Source organism: Numida meleagris, chromosome 8 (assembly GCF_002078875.1).
Source record: "Numida meleagris isolate 19003 breed g44 Domestic line chromosome 8, NumMel1.0, whole genome shotgun sequence".
Lineage (NCBI taxonomy): Eukaryota > Metazoa > Chordata > Aves > Galliformes > Numididae > Numida > Numida meleagris.
Genome location: NC_034416.1, coordinates 1348077 through 1365268, shown reverse-complemented (window position 1 = coordinate 1365268; position 17192 = coordinate 1348077). Strand labels below are relative to the sequence as shown.

General features: G+C 51.5%; 1 protein-coding gene across 3 annotated transcripts; it reads left to right on the top strand.

Annotated features, from left to right (window-relative positions):
* On the top strand, positions 2361-16852 carry CYSLTR1 (cysteinyl leukotriene receptor 1). 3 transcript variants are annotated; one of them, XM_021406288.1, is made up of 5 exons: positions 2361-3948; positions 8590-8726; positions 10450-10592; positions 11278-11371; positions 14345-16852. In XM_021406288.1, the coding sequence occupies exon 5, from the start codon at positions 14460-14462 to the stop codon at positions 15495-15497; it is 1038 nt and encodes a 345-aa protein (XP_021261963.1). In that variant the 5' UTR covers positions 2361-3948; positions 8590-8726; positions 10450-10592; positions 11278-11371; positions 14345-14459; the 3' UTR covers positions 15498-16852. The 3 variants fall into 3 exon arrangements, 2 of the variants coding, with proteins under 2 accessions (XP_021261963.1, XP_021261964.1); XM_021406289.1 differs by having other exon boundaries at positions 10450-11371; XR_002441572.1 differs by lacking the exons at positions 2361-3948; positions 8590-8726; positions 10450-10592; positions 11278-11371 and adding an exon at positions 11589-12679 and having other exon boundaries at positions 14345-15898; positions 15952-16852.

Here is a 17192-nt window from a genome sequence, read left to right as displayed (position 1 = left end):
TTTGTTTTCTCGCCTCCGTTCTCCATTTTTGCTCAACGTTTGCCTTTTTTTTTATAGCAAAATCGTTGCTAAAGCCATTTTTGTCATTGGGCAGTAAATGCTGGGGTAAGACCTCCTTGCACGTGGTTTGAATGAATTCATGGGCCCTTTTTGCACAGTGGATAGAACAGGTTTCTCTATGGGAAACAGTGGAAAGACTTGTGGCCCCATCTCTTCTGTCTTAGGAATTGAATGGATCGAGATAAGAGGTCAAATGTAGAAAGAAATGGTGGCGAAGCACAGAAGTGCAGGAAGAACTGAGAGGCATGAAGGTTAATGCAAATCTCACTTGGTTTTGGCTTGCTTCCTTCCTCCCCTACGGCCTAACCAGCATTTCTAATTCTGAAACAAGAGCAGCTCATTGGGAAATGCCTCCCCCCAGAGCACAAGCAGCAGGGGAGAAGATTCCCCTTCATCCCTGCATCTTTGGGAGCCTCCTGCTTGAAGCTGCACGTTCTCAGCTGATGACTTTTGATAGTAAAGCTGCAGTGAGCCTGAAGCTGCCCTGCAGAGCCTGCTTCATGGCTCTGGGCTCTGCACTACGACGCTCGCCCTGTGCAAACCCCTCCTCCCATTTCTTCCCATCCATCACGTGGTTTTCTGCACATTCTCACTCTCATTTGGTGCCCATGGAAGCAGAGGGTTTTTAGCTGCTGTTATTTGTCCAGTGCTTTGTGTTGATTCAATTTTAACGTCTCCTTCTAATGAGCTTTCTTCCCCGCCTCTGAGGCCCACTCCGGGAGATCTTCATCCTGCAGATGGCTTTCTGATAAGCGTCCCCTTGTTACTTGCCTTCACTTCTCTCAATTATCATTTATTCCGTGTTCTCTCCTTACTTCTAACATTCTTGGGGGTATTTTGTACTCACCACGTACTTAAAGATTTGCAGATTTACTCATCCAGCCTAACCTGTATCACAGAAGGCACAAAGGGTTTTGGCTTTGTTCCCTGGGACGGGATGCATAGGACAATCAGGAAGAAAAAGTGGTGAATTTTTACCAGATTTTTGAGGAAAACGAGAGCCAACACCATAACCATCTGCAAGAGGTTCTCCTGTGTGCTCTGCGTGAACAAGGGAGTCTCAACTTCAGGCCAAGATACACCAAATTTTTCTTTCCTCGTATCCTCTACATTTCATAAACGACCCGATGAAGTCTTTTGAGGCTTTCAGTTTCGTCCCAGACAGCTCTGACACCTCCATTCCTCACACGGAGATCGAATCGGGGCGGCACCGCGCTGCTGTGCTGACCGCGCTTTGCTTTGCAGGCTGCTTGGTTTGCTTTCTGCAGAACACCAAGCACTGTCCAGCTGGTGTCAAAAACCCTCAGTTCCTCACACCTGAATTCCTCCCCCAGTTTGAAGCGTGTGACAAAGGCAGAAAAACCACATCCACATCCCCCAGATGTGCCACAACAGAGAGGCTGAACTCACTTCTGTGGTCTTAGGAGGAAAGGTGCTCTTAGCTCTGGAGCAGCACCCTCTGTCCCTCCCATGTTATCATTACTTCTAGCAGCAAACCGGAGCAGCGGGGCAGTACGAGTGCCTCTTGGAAGCAGGAATGGCCATAGGAGTTCCCTACACCCTGTGCTTCCAGGGAGATAAAAACTGGGATTTATCCATGTACTGGGAGCAATGGGTCCGCGCACTCCCCTGCTTTGCCATTTCCCAGATGGGGAATCCTGGCACCCATCTTAGTGCAATAAAAGGAACAGCTTCGTGAGTGCCCACGGCCTCCTGCCACCTGCCTGGGCTCTGGGTCCTTTTCCCCTGCGAGGCAAAGCAGTGCTATTTCCAGCTCATGTTTGGTAGTGTGTTTTGCATTGAACTTGTTTTTTCCGAGTGTGAAAAAAAATAGCATTTGCTGTACATATATGGAGATCCGGTGCAGCACGTATGCCTGTTGCTCAGCGTGTAGCACACACGCTTCTCCCTCACGCTCTATGAAATGACTGCAGTTCTGGCAAGGGATCAGCACGGATTTCCCAAAAAAAGTGTCCTCTGCTCCTCTTGAGTGCCTGGAGGACACACGCATCCTTTGCTCCTCCAGATTTCCTTTGGGAAACAGTTCCTCCAAAAACTCTTGTGATGTTTTTCCTGAGTATGACTCCAATTTCTATTTTCCCTTGTGGCAAAGGAGAGGTCACATCAGAGCTACTGGAGAAGAAAATAATTTCAGATGCGTTTGTCAGCTTGACGTTGGGCATTTTCCAAGGCTGTGATGGTCTGAGGCTGAGATTTTCTTCTGTTTGTTTTTCAGTTGGTTGGTAGGTTTTGTTTTCTGATATTTGGGGATTGTTTTCCTTTTTTTTCTTTTTTTTTTTTTGTGAGAAAACTGAGTTTTGTTGAGTCTCGTAAACTGGAATGGGAAATTATCATTGAGTAAAGAGTGAAGATTCACTGGAACCGTCAATTCAGCTCTTCACTGGAAACACCCCTTGAGGTCTGCACATGATGCAGGTGGGTGAGTTCAGTAGAACAACGTTCCTGCTTCCAGCTCCAGGAAATGGAAAATTTGCTCAGGTCTTGTTGGGTTTTAATTGAATTAGATCTAAAACAGTGCTCTAAGATTTTCTATGCAAACATTTATGTTTCCCTTCCAAAAAACACTCTACAGAAGGCAGACAGCCTGCAGTGGCACAGGCTGGCCCTGTGGGATCACGGGGCAGAAATCCTCTTTGCCATAAGCACTTGGACACATCTGGTGACTCCCGCTCTCTTGCCAGAATGGGAAGACCACATCTGCCCCCTTCAACAGAGGCAGCTCATGTAATTCTGTGAGGGTAATGTCCCATCAAAGCACATAGACCAGGAGTCCCGACCCACAAGAAGCACTGCCAGGATTCGTCTCCATCCCGATCCCTGTGCCTACAGTCACCAGGTAGGGCCACCCCGCGCCGCTGCGGGAAGCTGAAGAAGGAGCATAAGGAGTTCCTGGCATTGCTCTCCTTGTTCACCAGAAATCCGCTTTGCTTGCCCTCAGCTGTTGCGGGGGAAAGTTGGTCGACAGAAATAAACATTTATTATTGCCTCTAACAAAAGATCTGAAGAGCTAGTTAGTGTGTTGTTCTTCCCCAAAAGAATGAAAGGAGGAAATGATTCTGCGCTCCTCCATGCAATTCCCATGTTAGTAGATGTATTTTATTTGGACAGATGACAGGCATTAGTGAATTGTTTCCTACTGAGACCACACAGATGAGCAAAAGTAACTTAGAAAACAGTTAACCAAGAGAACAACGTAATTGCACTGTTGTCAAACTCACTGGAAACCCCAGAAATATATATGGGAAGCCCAGTTGTCCTAAGGGAGTTATTCAGGCCTATTTAATGCTCAGACTGTTTAAACATGGAAAAATTGGCCCTTGTCCCTCACTGTGAAGGTTTCTTCATTGTCTTATTTAATATTTTTGATGTTGGCAATGTAATTATGAGCAGGCAGGTTTAACCTGGCAGCACACAGCCACCTGTGAGCACGGAGAGGGGAGAAATCCCACAGCCAACTGTAGAAAAATGACTGCACAGACAGGAGTCATGGATGGATCTGGGATGGATCTGCCCATGTCAGGCATTACTGTGCTTTCCTCTCAAACACAGACCCAACGTGTTGTTTTTCATGTTGGCCATTGAACACAGCCCTCAAACAGAGCACAGCTGCTCCTTCTGAGCAGGTTTATATGCTTCCCCTCATCAGGAAAAGGTGGGTATGGTTTGCTCTTGGAGAGCGAGGAGGTGAATCACAGTGAGAAGAGAAACTGTGCCTGACTGCCTCAGCTGGGGTTTGGAAGAGAGGAGCCCCTCATCTGAAGCTTTGCTGGGGGGACCAGAAGGCTGCAGAGATTTTCCTCCACCAGAGCCGGGTGCTGGTGCAAGCTGGGGCTGAAGACACTTGGGTACATGGAAGGAAGGATGCAGGTAAGAGGTTTTTCCATGGGGGTCAGAGCTGGGGCTGTGCTGGAGGATGTACACTGCATGGCTGGGGCTAATTGAGATGTGAACAACTCTGTACTTGCTATGTAACGTGTTGGAAGGGTTGAGAAACTTGTATCAACTAAGACAACGTTCCACTGACGTAGGGCTGTGCAGCCAGGAAATTCCCTGCTGTGCCCTCAGCCCCCCCAGCATTCCTGTGCCCCTCATAGCTTTCCCACCCCCTCCCCACCACCCAGGCTCCTTCACAAACAGCCTGCAGCCCTCATTTCTGTAGGCAAGCCCATCCTCGGGATGATTCAGTGCTTTGATTCTCGTGGGTATCCCCCATTCACAGCAATACTTAAGTTCTTTTATGGCAAAGACAGAATTTAGGGCAGATGGCTTGAGGCAGGCGGTGTGCCCACAGCCCAGGAAAGCTGTGCTTGGGATGAAGGAAGTAAACTTGGTCTGTGGGTCTTGCTCTGCAGCTTCTCCTCTGCTCATCCAAGCCTCGGCTTGTTTCTGGACTGTGTGTGGGATCCCTTGGGTTACCAGCAGAGCTCATCTGAGTTTATCACCCAAACCCACAGAAGTCATTTTGGCGCTGGGGTCACTCTGTGACCTTTGCAGTGTCACCTCTCTGCAGCAACCTGGGGCAGAGGGGAGGGCAGGGAGCAGCAGCACGAGGGGCAGGGCTTTGTATGGGATGAGGCAGCTGTAGCTTTTGTGATCGTGGGCTTTATCTGCTCAGGGAAATTCAGGCCTTAAGGTCAGAGAAAGTTGGTGTTGGGTTTCTGGGGGTGCCACTGAGCAGATCATCAGCCTATCGAAGCTGATAAAGGAACGGGAGAGAGTCTGGGGGGTGAAGTAACATATCTGTTAAATCAGGGGATTACCAGGCTTCTGGTTTTTAAGGGCACACCAGTGGTTTGCAGAGGGAAAATGACTTTTGCTGCCAGCCCATACGCTGGGGAGAAGTACTGCCTGCCCACAAACACAGCACAGCGTGGGCATTGCAGGTGCTGGGGGCATCGCTGCAGGCTGTGATGGGAAGCAGAGGGCTCCCAGCCTTTAACTACCACTTGCTTTCCTCCTGTCTGGAGGAGGGGACTGGAACGTGTCAAATGCTTTGCATGGGAAGGCAGGTTCTGCATCTCACCACTGGAGTCCTCTCAGTGTTGGTTTGGACTGAGAAACTTCAGGGGGGGAGAAAGACAATAACTTCTTGTAGAGCTCAGTACAGCACCTGGGACACAGCTGATGGGACAGGAGCAGTCAGTGTGGCTGGGGGCATGCACAGGAGCTGGGAGCCCTGCAAGAGCTGAGAAGGTGTCGGACCCTTCAGTAGCTTCATAACCCCAACTAAGCACAAGTATCTGAATAAATAGCCATTAATACCGATTCCTCCGCAGTCTTGGTATGTCAGTTAAACAGAACCACGGCTGATTCATCTTGCAGTGCTCAGATTGCCCAAAAAAGGGCAGTATTCATGATGTTGGATGATCTTCAGGGGAAAGGCAGCCATAAATCTCGGTTGTGTGGACGGATTGCTCGGGACACTGACCTTCTCGAGGAGAGGCTGGCAGTGGCTGTGGCTCGGTGTCTGTCCCAGGGCACAGCGTCACTGCTTGTTCCTGTCCCACAGAGCTGGTCCAGTTCTGACACACCAGCAGCCACGAAGGTGAGTGTGAACTACACCTGCTGGACAGAAAGCACTCCAGATCAAAGCAGGGTGTGCTATTTTTCATCCCCCCGCAGCAGGGTTCTCCTCTTTCTGCAAAGTCCTTATGTCTTCAGCAATATTCAGACCCACAGAAACAAACACATCTTTGTACTCCAAGTGCTGTTGCCAGAGCTCGGGGCGCATGCCTGGAGATGCTCACACTAACACTGCATGAGTTACTTTAAATGCCAAACTTGTTCCTTGTAGGACACTTTTCCTGGCTTTGCACCACCCAAGGTCATTAAATGGATGGACAGAGACCACCCCAGCTTTACCAAGATGGGGCTTTGGTGCTGAAGAGGGCTAAGAGCCATCACTCTGCAAAAGGTCCATTGGTTGGTGCTGTGGCTGTAGCTTCATTGTGCAGCTTGTGCTGTAAGAGATGAGAACAGCCACTGTGCTGACTCAAAGAACAGAGGCGGTGAGCCACGCTCTTACAAGCAATTGAATAGCTGAAGACATTTGAAAGCACGCCACACACTTGGTGTGGGCACAACTCACTGAAGCCAGCAGCCAGAGGTTTGCAGTGTGACTTAGAGATGGCCAAGCAAGGGAGAGGAAGAGGCAACTGTCCACAGTAATTAACACCAGAAAGAGAGAACAGTTACTGGAAGTGATGCTTCAGGTTAGAACTGGAAATGAGAGAAATAAATGAATAGGAAGTATAGAATAGAAAGCTCACTTGAGAGTAAACACTGGAATAACTTCCTGATAAAAGAAGATCCCAGGTGGGTTGTGGTTTTCCAAGAATTAGGTCAACATCGTGAGTGTGTGTGTGTGTCTGTGTGTATATATTTATAAATAACCTGTGTACGTGCTTAGCTGGAGCTGCTGGTGAAATCCGAAATATACACTTGTAAAGGGGAAATCTGTTTTCCCAGGACTGCTGCTTTCTTCGTGCTTAAGGAAGTTATCTGTGGAGGAAAGCAGTTCCCAATGTTTAGCTGTGCCTCCGAGGTTAACTCAGTTCTCAAGAAGCAGAGCAACGTTTCTGAGATTGGTTTTTATTACTTTATAATATTTACAGTCTGCACTTGCCAAAACGTTTTGCCTTGTAAACTCGGGGAGAAGCACATCGAAAGCTGCTGTGCTGCTGGGAAACAAATGTCCCCCTGTGAACCTGCACCCTCCGTGGGGCTGTGGGGGGCAGAGGGCTCTGGGCTCAGCCCCAGTCCTGCACCCAGGGCAGAGCCCCTGGCTCAGAGCACTGCTTCTTGCAGAACTCGACTTGGGCAGGTGTGCCAGCCGAGGGAGCCGCTTGCTGTATGTGCTTTGCTGCATTGAATGCACTGGAAGTGCGTTGTGAAACGCTGAGCGTTGCAGAAGATCCTTAATGAAGAAGAAGGGGGGGAAAAGAAAAAATCACGGTTCTTTGAAACATATTGCAACAGCGGTTTGACAAGAAGTGGTTCATCGTGAAACCGCACCAGTCTGTGATTTGCTGTGTTGAAGTGGGGTCAGTGCCCCACCGGGCACTTGTGGTGCTCCCAGGGGTGATGCTGGTCCTTATGGTAACACCTCCTGGCCTCAAGGGCAGGGCAGAACAAGTCACTTGAGCGGGGCTGAGCTATGGGGGGGGTGTCACTGGGATACGGCCATGAGGAGAGCGTGGGCTGGTGTGTGGGGAGCGCTGCGGCAGCGGGTGACGGCAGGAGCAGCTCTGTGGGGTGCGATGCAGTCGGTTGTTGTCCACCAGGTCCACTGATGGGGTCCATGAAATGGATGTGACTACTGAGGGCCAAGCTTCTATGCCAGAAAACCTCCTTTTAGTGATGAAATACTTGCTCTAGCAGCCAAATATGAAATTGCTGTAGGTGGGTAGCGGCAGCTGCAAGAGCATCTTCCAATTGGTTTCTGTGATGTTGGTCCCTTATCTGAACCTCAGATCCAAACCAGCAGTCTCCGGAACTGTGTCATTATCTGTCCGGGGCTTTCCTCGTTATGTTTTTCCTTTTAAACAAGAGAAAAGTCTGAGCAGCTGAACGCTCAAAGAATGGGCCATTTCTGATATGACTTCAACCAGATTACTTTGCATATCTGTTTATCTGTACTCATTTTTTCTCATGCCTCAAGTTTGCTCGCTTAAATTCTCATCGTGCAGCCCCATGCCCCTTCCGCCCCCTCACATTGCTTGTGGGAAGGAGTGCTGTGTTCATCTGTTGCTATGCTTCCACTGAAGACCAGTGCATAACTTGAATTGGTGTTGACTGAATCCACATGCAGAGCGGGCACTGCTCTCCCTTCCCAGCACCTGCAGTGGGGCAGAGGAGCACTGGTGTGCAGCAATGGGCCCTGGGCTGTGGGTGCTCCCCCTGGTTTGCTTTGCATGCAGCCGTTCTATGGGACCCAATCCTCTAGGGGTGCAGAGTTGGGGGAGAAAACAAGGGGCATTTGAAAGCTGTGCAGCAGTAAGTCACCTGAAGCAGACCCATTGCAGCCAGTGCTGCTCCAAGGAAAGCCGTATTTAACAGCTGCTCTTCTGAAGGCAGAATTTTTGGGTTCTGATGGATGTTTCCTAAGAAAAGCCCGTGGTGCAAGGCAGCTGGAGCCAGCGGGGGGGCTGGGGACTGTCCTGAGATGAGCGGAGGAGCACAACCTCTGCTGTGCTGCAGCAACGTGCTTGACATGCGTGGTGTCACAGATACTTATCTGCCCATCTTGAAGTATGGAACCATATCTCAGCAGAAGCACCCGACAAACACAGATCTTGCTTCATAAAGAGTGTCTCTATTACCAACACTGAAATGTAGCAATGCCCGTAAATTTGCCTTTCAGACTTGAAGAAATTTACAACCACCCCCAACTCTTAATGCCAATAATCCACGGATCTTAACAATGTTTATCAAACTCCCTTTTCCAAGAAGAGAAGGGCAGCCTGCATTCCCAACTCACTGATTCTGGCTTTTGGGGTTATTTTCCAGGAGAAAAGTAAAGCAGAAGCTCCCCGTGAGGAACGCTTTCCCATGTGCAGCACTCAGCTCCAACAGCTCATGCAATGGGGAGTGGTTGTATTGGAAAGTGAACATCAGAGGGCTTGTGTGCTGCACTGGTACTGCAGGTGAGAAGAACTATACCAAAAAGCAACAGGTGACTTCTGCCCTTCCAAGTTTTCATGTTAAAATATGTGCGTTAGAAGAAGAGGTGAAGAAGCAATAAATCCAATGTCTCACGATGGGGAACAAAGCTAGAAAATCAAAGCGTGGCTTTTTGTCTAAGAGCAAAGTAACCGGGTAGGCTTTGCAGTCTGGGTCAGCAGGAGCCGGCCCCGGGAAGTGGGAATCAGTGAGATTTCACAGCTCCTGCCACGCTGACTGAAGCAGGCCCTGCTGCTTCTGAATGAGGATGCACCATTCACCGATGGGTGCTGAATGCTGCCTGTGTTTCTCATATGGTGAAAGATACGTGTGAGCTGGTGGAGGCCCGGCTCCAAGATGAGCCCTTGCTACGTGCACGTGCAGGGCGGGGAGGCAGCAGCTGGCTCTGTGGGGACAGCACTTCCTGATGCTGCGGCTCTCCTGTGTTTTACAGGTTGGTGTGTTGGGCTGTTGGTTTTTTTGCTTTTTTAAATGGTTCCAGTGTTGAAATCTGCAAGCCCAAAGCCTTCCTGGCGTCTCTAAGGGCGTTAACCATGTGAAGGATGCTGACACGCGAGGTGCCGTTCTCTGCTATCTCAGGCAGCAGGACTCCAAAGCCGTTTGCCACCTGGTAAAGCCAATCCCATGACGTCAACAGGAGGGCGAAGTCTTGAGCTTCATCTCTTTTACAAATGCCCCTGCGGTGTTCTTGTATGGAGCACCCTGTCTGTGGGGCGCCTGGCCCCAGCTCCCCATCCTTTCCTTCTGCACGAGGTGGGATGGAGCTGTTTAGAGGGTCCCTACAGCCCTTCTCCCAGGCAGAAGCCCCTGCAATCTCTGCTCCCTGCCCCTCCAGCCCCAGGTGCGGAAGGCAGGCAGGGGGTACAGCTGTGGAGGTGCCACCCCAACCCATCCCCTTCCATTGTTCCTCCCAGGAAGGGAGATCAGTGCTTGTGAAGCAGCCACACGAAACTCTGAATACTTAGGGTAAGGATGATGGGATTCTCTGAATGCTGTCCTGTGGTTGTTGCTGGGGGTAATGTGTTTAAGCCCCTGAGGCTCTTGGAGCAGGCACATTACTGCAAACAGCTGCTAACCAGAGATAGTGCTGATGCCATCCTGCCATCCCAGCTGGTTTTGCATCATCTCTCAGCCCTCTATCTCTGAACAACTAATTAAAAATTTGCAGCTCCTGCTTGGGTGCAAAGCAAAAGTTGAAGGTTTTGGAATGACTCTGGGGTTTCAGCCATCAGGGCACAGAAATTGATATCTAAAAGTGATTTTTATTTTTTTTTTGTCTCCTTCCATGTTCCACTGTCAATGTACCAGCACTCCGCTCATTAGCCCACACCAAAAAAGTTCTGTGCCCTATTCTTGCTTTTCCCCACCCTCCTCTACCTCCTCTCATCTTATTCACCCACACCAAAGGGGAAGATGTGTCTGGGACGAGCCCAGTTTCCAGGTCACACTTTTCTCTGGAAGCTGCATCCAGCAGTGACATTGCAGCAGCTCATCCTCCAGCACCACGCGGCCCAGCCTGCCCTGTCCACCTCAGCTGGAGCAGAGCTTGCTGCCCTCCTTGCGGGGGGGGATTCAGTGAGGAGCAGCCGAATTTAGTGAGTGCCAGGAGAGGAAAGAAGCTGCAATATGTGGAAAAGATTTTTGCTTCATCACTAAGTGATGCCTTCTTGATTTCTCCTTAAATAGGCAGAGGGGAAGCTGCTTCCGAAGCTGAAGAGCTTTTTCACGCAGGCTGCAAACCCTTTAGGCTTTTAGGAAAATTGCCTGAAATTCTATCTGTAAAGAGACAAGCAGAGCAGCGTGCTGGACCGATGTGATGTTTATGTCAAGTAAGTGAGAGCTGAGCATCTTTGTCACAGTGCCGGGAAGGAGCGCTTGGGGGGCAAGGGCAGTCAGGGCTGAGCGGGGCCGGCTGTTCCCCATGTAGATGTGCCAAGTCCATACCCCACATGGTGCTGGTGAGCAGGGAACGAGATGGTTTTACAGCACTGAGCATCCTGCGTTGAGATTTGCTCTTACTAAGTGACGCTGCCAGAGCTGTGACCTCTGCCACAGTGCTCTGCTCTCCAGAATGCTCCAAAAGCCCCAAGGCGTGCGTGGGGTCCTGGCAGCAAAGCAGCTCCTCCAGTGTGGGGCTGGTTCCCCTGCACCCAGAGTTCCCATTGTCACTTAATTGGACCAGAAGTCTGCTGACTTTGAGGGAGAGCTAAGGAACCACTTCATGTCACGTTGGCAGTGAGCTGCTGGATGAGAGCTGCCCTGGCTCTCCCCAAACCCCGCAGCCAGGCCCCCAGCCTCCATCCCACTCCCAGAACGCCCCACAACTCTTTCCTTCCTCTCCCTATCCCCATCCTCACCCCTCACTGTGCAAGATTCTGTGTCCGTTCCCCCCATCTCTCCTCCCATGTGTGTTTTTTGACACTGAGGTTTCTCACCTCTTGTCTTCTGAAAAAAGAAATGTGTTGCCTACCATGCTCTCATCCTCCTCTGCTTTCTGTTCCACCAAACTTACAGATTCTCTCCTTTTCTCCTCATCCTCCTAATGCCTGCCCAGCCCTGCAGTCCTGCCCAGTACAGCACTGAAACCCCACTGCTCGGAGGAGGGGAGGTAAGTCATGCCCCCCACCTTGCTCTGACCTTCAGCTGGAAATTTCCCATTCTTGGAAACATGGGGTAAAAGAGGAAAAAAAAGGAGAAGGAACAGGGAAAGAATAAAAATAGAAAGGAGAAGGAACAACAAAACAGAGCAGTAAAAAAGCAGAAGGAATAGTGAAAAGAAGCAGCAAAAAAGAAAGAAAAAAAAAAAAGCAGAAGAAATGGCAGAATGGAGTAATACCAAAAGGCACAGCAAAAATAAAACTGCAGCACTGGCTCTGTGGTGCAGGAGGTGGCAGGTAGTGGGTCGCCCTCCCCTGGGTGTTGTTCTGGGACCTCTGTGGTGGGAGGCTTCAGGACACGATGGATGCAGCCCAGCCTTGGGAGGGGCAGGGGGGCGAAGACCTGCTGCAAATGTACAGGACAACTGTCAGGGTGGAAGAGATGGAGGCAGAAAGATGGAAGGAAGAGCTGGCACAGCACGGCTGCAGGGCTGGGCTCTGCCCAGTGGGTGCAGGGCGATGGGGCTGTGCGTCCACGTTACTGCTGATCTTTTTTTGTGGTTCATTCCCAGAGAGGAACAGCATCTGGCATGGTGGCATTCTTTAGATGCTAAGCCATTTATTTAAGAGGCGTGCACCCAGCTGGGACAGGTCTGGGACCTTCCTTACTGTTAATGATCCAAGGAGGGCGTTGGGAAGCCCTGGAGCCAGGTGTCACTGCCCTACAACCTGCAACCCGACAGGACCCACTCCCAGGCATTCCTTCCCCTCCCATCACCTCCACCTCTCCCTGCCCCATCACGCTGGGGTCAGGTGCCACCTGTGCCAGATGCAGAGGTCCCATGGGAGCAAGAGGACCTGGAGGGCCGCAGGTCCTGCAAGCAGGGAGCAGCAGGTGGGACCCCACGGGCTCGGCTCCTTTTTCCTGCCTGCGGCTGTGGAAACGAATCCCAAATTCTGGGGAAAAATATTTGCTAAATACTTCATTCCCCACGAGGAGCTCAAGCTTAATATTAGACCGTGACATTAATACCAGGGGTCCTTTGGGATGGGAGGGAAGAAAATCACCTCTGTGGTGGTGATGTTTCTTCCAGACGGCGTTCGGGGCATCTCTGCCTCCCCCACCGCCGCGCCCCGGGGCACGGAGCTCTGCCCCCCGTTAGAGGAGCTCAGCAGCACGGGGGTGGCGGAGCCGCGGAACGAGGGCCGGGCGGTCCCTCCCCGTGCGGGGGGCGGGGGGCGGAGGGGCCGCCCGCTATAAGGGCGGCGGAGCGGGGCCGGGTGGCTCGGGGCGGCTCGGATCGGCACGGCTCGGCTCGGTAAGCACGGAGGGGTCCCGGTGGCCGTTCGCTCGCTGCGCTCCGCTTACAGAAGGGTTGGTTTGCGTCGGGTCGCTCTGCCTTTCGAGGCGGTTCCCACGTTTCTTCCCGAGGACCGATGCTGCTTCGCATCTCAGCTTTTTAAAGCAGACGGTAGGATCTTCTTTGCCGGCGCGCTTCTTGGCCGCGTAATTCCCTGCAATAACGAAGCGGTCGCTGTGTGTCACCGCTGCCTCGGGGCGCTCCGTTTGGGACGCTGCGCTCAGACCGCCCCGCAGCTCTGCCCCTGCGCGCGTTCCGAAGCGGAGTGTAAATATACGGTTCCGCGACCTGCTGCTGGATGAACACGAAGCGGCAGAAGGGATTCTTGTCTTCGTGCCCTGACGCAAACCTGACCTAAAAGCTGAGCTGGGAAGCGAGGTTCTGCTTTTCTGCTTCCAGGTGCAGAGCTGTCCCTTGCTTTAGCGCTCACGTCGATGTTGTAACCGTCAGCTGTCCTGGTTACACTTCAGACCGTGTTCAGGAGAATAGGCAGCAGGTCCCAGGAGTCTTTTAGGCAAACTCCTTGCCTGGTTGCTCGCTGTCCACGAGTGACTTGCAGAATAGCATCAGAAAGGCTGAAATCCAGTCCTCAGCGGAGGCGAAAGTTTGTAATCTGTCTCAGTGCCCCTGAAAAAGTGCACACAAGTGTGGCACAGAGATTATGTAAGACAGTTTATCTCCCGGAAAGGCGATGGCTGAGATCCCCGGGTTATCTCACAGCCAGCCCAGCCCTGGCTGCAGTAAGGCAGCTGCCGTGAGCAGGAACCTCTGTGGGTTCCCCAAAAGCAGAAGGAGATCTGACCCCAAATGTGCTGCTGGGATCCCCTGGGGCTCCTTTGCATTTCCTGGGGGGGCTCCTTCCTTCCCTGAGCGCTGTGTGACACTCGTGTTTGTGCAGAGCAGCTCAGCTCCCCCACGCAGCCCAGCTTGTCCTCATACTTTATTATAATCTTAACTGCCTGCAATGTGCAAAGAGATCATTCCAGGCTCTTAATCTCAAGCATCTTGTGTTGCTCTTCATGTCTGAGAAAGAACTGATACGTGACACCTCGGTAAGCACACAGATATTATCTGTGTGAGTTTTCATGAGCTGATTGAGGTAGCAATCTCAAAGTGTTCTTGCAGCACATGGCCCAACCTTCCACCTTCTGTGCAAAACACTTATTTCTATCTTTAAGCAAATAAGCACTTGTTTGAGCACTTCTTATCCCCCATTGGAAGCCCTGCCGTGGACTTCCTCCTGCAGTGACCAGGAGGAGGAGTGCAGGGCTGCACAGCTCTTAGGGACTAGATCGGGTCTCCGCATGTTAAATCCTCTAGTGCCGTGGCTGCTTTCCTTGCCCCTTTTAAAGATGAGCTACTCCAGTTCGCAGGGAGTTGGAGCTCTCTGGTATTGTGATGGAAGAAGGGTGCAGTACTGGGGGTGTATGAAGGTGTGACTCTCACAGCGCCAGGTGCCAGGGTAGGAGCAGTAGCTGGACTGGACGGTTCTAATGACTTATAACTAATGCACTGGTGTTTGCAGAACCACTTCACTTCCTGGCTGTTCTCTCTTAAAAGAGAGAGTTGATGGGTTTTTCTCCTATTTAATAATGATCTTTTATTTTCACGTGCTGCTTTAAGGAACTGTAAGGCAACAGCTGAAATACAACAGCTCTGCGGCAACTGCAGGATAACCGAGTTTTCCATCCTTAGACCTGAGATCCCTCGCCAGCCACCCAGTGCCTCCCGACACGAGATGACCACGCTCCCCAACAACTCACTGTGCCAACACGCCATCGATGACTTCCGAAACCGCGTGTACTCCACGCTGTACTCCATGATCAGCATCATGGGCTTTGTTGGCAACGGCGTCGTGCTGTTTGTGCTCATCAGGACGTTCCGGCAGCGCACGGCCTTCCAGGTGTACATGCTCAACCTGGCCGTGTCCGACTTCCTCTGCGTGTGCACGCTGCCGCTGCGCGTGGTCTACTACGTCCACCAAGGGAACTGGTTCTTCAGCGACATCCTGTGCAGGCTCAGCTCCTACGCCTTGTACGTCAACCTCTACTGCAGCATTTTCTTCATGACTGCCATGAGCTTCTTCCGCTGCATAGCCATCGTTTTTCCGGTTCAGAACATGAGTTTGGTCACGGAGAGGAAGGCTAAAATCGTGTGCGTCGGGATCTGGATTTTTGTTACCTTGACAAGCACTCCTTTTCTGCAGAATGGGACTTATCAACACGGCAACAAGACCAAGTGCTTCGAACCCCCAGAAGACGCCCAGAAGACCAAAGTGATCGTGGCCCTGGATTTTATTGCCCTCTTCTTGGGTTTCATCCTTCCCTTTATCATCATAACCATCTGCTACACCATGATCATAAGGACCCTCCTGAAGAACTCCCTGAAGAAGAACCAGGCCAACCGCAAGAAGGCCGTCTGGATGATCATCATCGTGACGGCCACCTTCCTGGTGAGCTTCACCCCGTACCACGTCCTGCGCACCGTGCACCTGCACGTGCTGCGGCTGCGGCGCGCCAGCTGCGAGGACACGGCCTTCCTGCAGAAGTCGGTGGTGGTGACGCTGCCGCTGGCCGCCGCCAACTGCTGCTTCGACCCCTTGCTCTACTTCTTCTCGGGGGGCAACTTTCGGAAGAGGCTGACCACCTTCAGGAAGGCTTCCTCCTCCAGCATCACGCAAGCCTTCAGGAAAAAGTTCTCCCTGAAGGAGAGAGACGATGAACCCTTTGGGGAAAGCCATAAGGAGAACGGGAGTGCCCCCGTGGTGGCTTCATAACGCGGCGTGCCCTTCCCGTGGGATCCCGGATGGGAATGGAGATCTCTAAACTGTTCCAGGAGATGTGAGCCTTCACTGAATCCTAAAATAGACGCTAAATTATTTACACGGCAGAGGTCAGGATGATTCCTGCTCTGCTCCCAGATGCTTTTGCTTTGGACTTCAGTTTCAAAATGCAGTGTGCATGTGGGGCTCGCAGGATCAGTGCCTGTGTCTGGAAATCCCAGGTCGGGGCTCATCCCCCTCGCCCACTCTGCAAGCAGCAGCCCTGGGTGCTGGGGCAGCACGTCTGCAGAGGCTGAGCAGCAGCAGCTTCGGTGGAATTGCCCATGATGTGCAGCCTGGATGCATCTCCGGAGGCACAGTGGTGCCTTGCCGCTGCTGAGGGGTAAGGATTGGATGTGGTTCCTTCTGAATTCCTAAAGAAACGTTCTTTGTGGGAGCACCTTCAAAGTTACGGTAGCCCAGCATGTGCTTGAAATGTATTACATTGTGTCTGGTCTTGTAAGTGATGGCTGTGAGATCCGGGTTATCGCTCCGGTTCTTCAAGAGTTTTGCCTAAAAGTAGAGCTCTGGGTGCCCAGAGCCTGGAGCAGGATCAGGCCCTTCTGAAGTACTGATTAAATCTTAAAAAAAATGAAGTGGTAGATGTAGTTTTTAAAAATAGCCAACTGTGAGGGACACCTGGTCCTGTTCAGGAGTGCTCTTGTTAACACCTTGCAGAAAAGCTGCAACCCAAGGCTCTGCAAGGACCTGGGCTGACCTGGCCATCGAGAGCCAGAGAGCTCGCAGGGAGATGTGAGCGATGCCATTCTGAGCTCAGGCTGATGGAAACACAGATTGGAAAGAGAAACTTCCAGATCCTGGGCGCGAGGACCCATTCCTGAAGTTCCCCAGTTAAGCCCACTGTAAATAAATCAGTGCTGCGTTGTTTTGGTGATATCCAAAATAAAGGCACAGCATCAGACAGAAACGGTCTTAATCCTACAAGAATTTTGTAGCTGAAAAACAGCGGTTGCTAATGAGCAGCAAGTATGTTGGGATGGTGCAGGACTGAGGAGGTTACTTGGTGTCATCTTAAATAAAGGGACAGAAATCACTGTGAAAACAAGCAAGCTTTGGAATACGTAGAAAATAACATACGCTTTCCCAAATTTTAAAATATCGTGCATTGTATAGTAAAACTAAGTGTGTATATATATGTGTGTTGCAAAGCATTTTTATTCTAGAATTATTTTTTTTCCCCATTATTTTTTATTTTACTTTTTTATGAGGCAACGCGTACGGCAAAAATGGTTTCGTTTTGTGTGACGGGAAAGGCTGTCAAGAAAGAGACAAAATAAAATGGAAACGTTGCAAGCTCAACTTGCCCTCGCTGCGCCTTATTTCAAAGCGTCTGCACATGGGTTCCTTGGGTTTTTCCGGTTCTTTTCGGGCTCGTTCCCGCAGTAACCACTCCCAGAGCTGTAGGAAGGGTCCGGACGCAGCCGGGCCCGCCCCGTCCGCAGCGCGGAGCTCGGAGCTCGTTCCGTTCGCGGTGCGATGCCGTCCCCTAGCGAGCGCATCAGCCGCCGCTCGCCCGGCTCCTTCGCAGCCGAACCCCGCACTCGTCGCTGGGGGCGGCCCCGGCTCTGTGCTGCCCGGCGCCCTCCCCCCGTGGCCCCTGTTCCTGCGGGGAGCTCGGCCGTGCCGCTT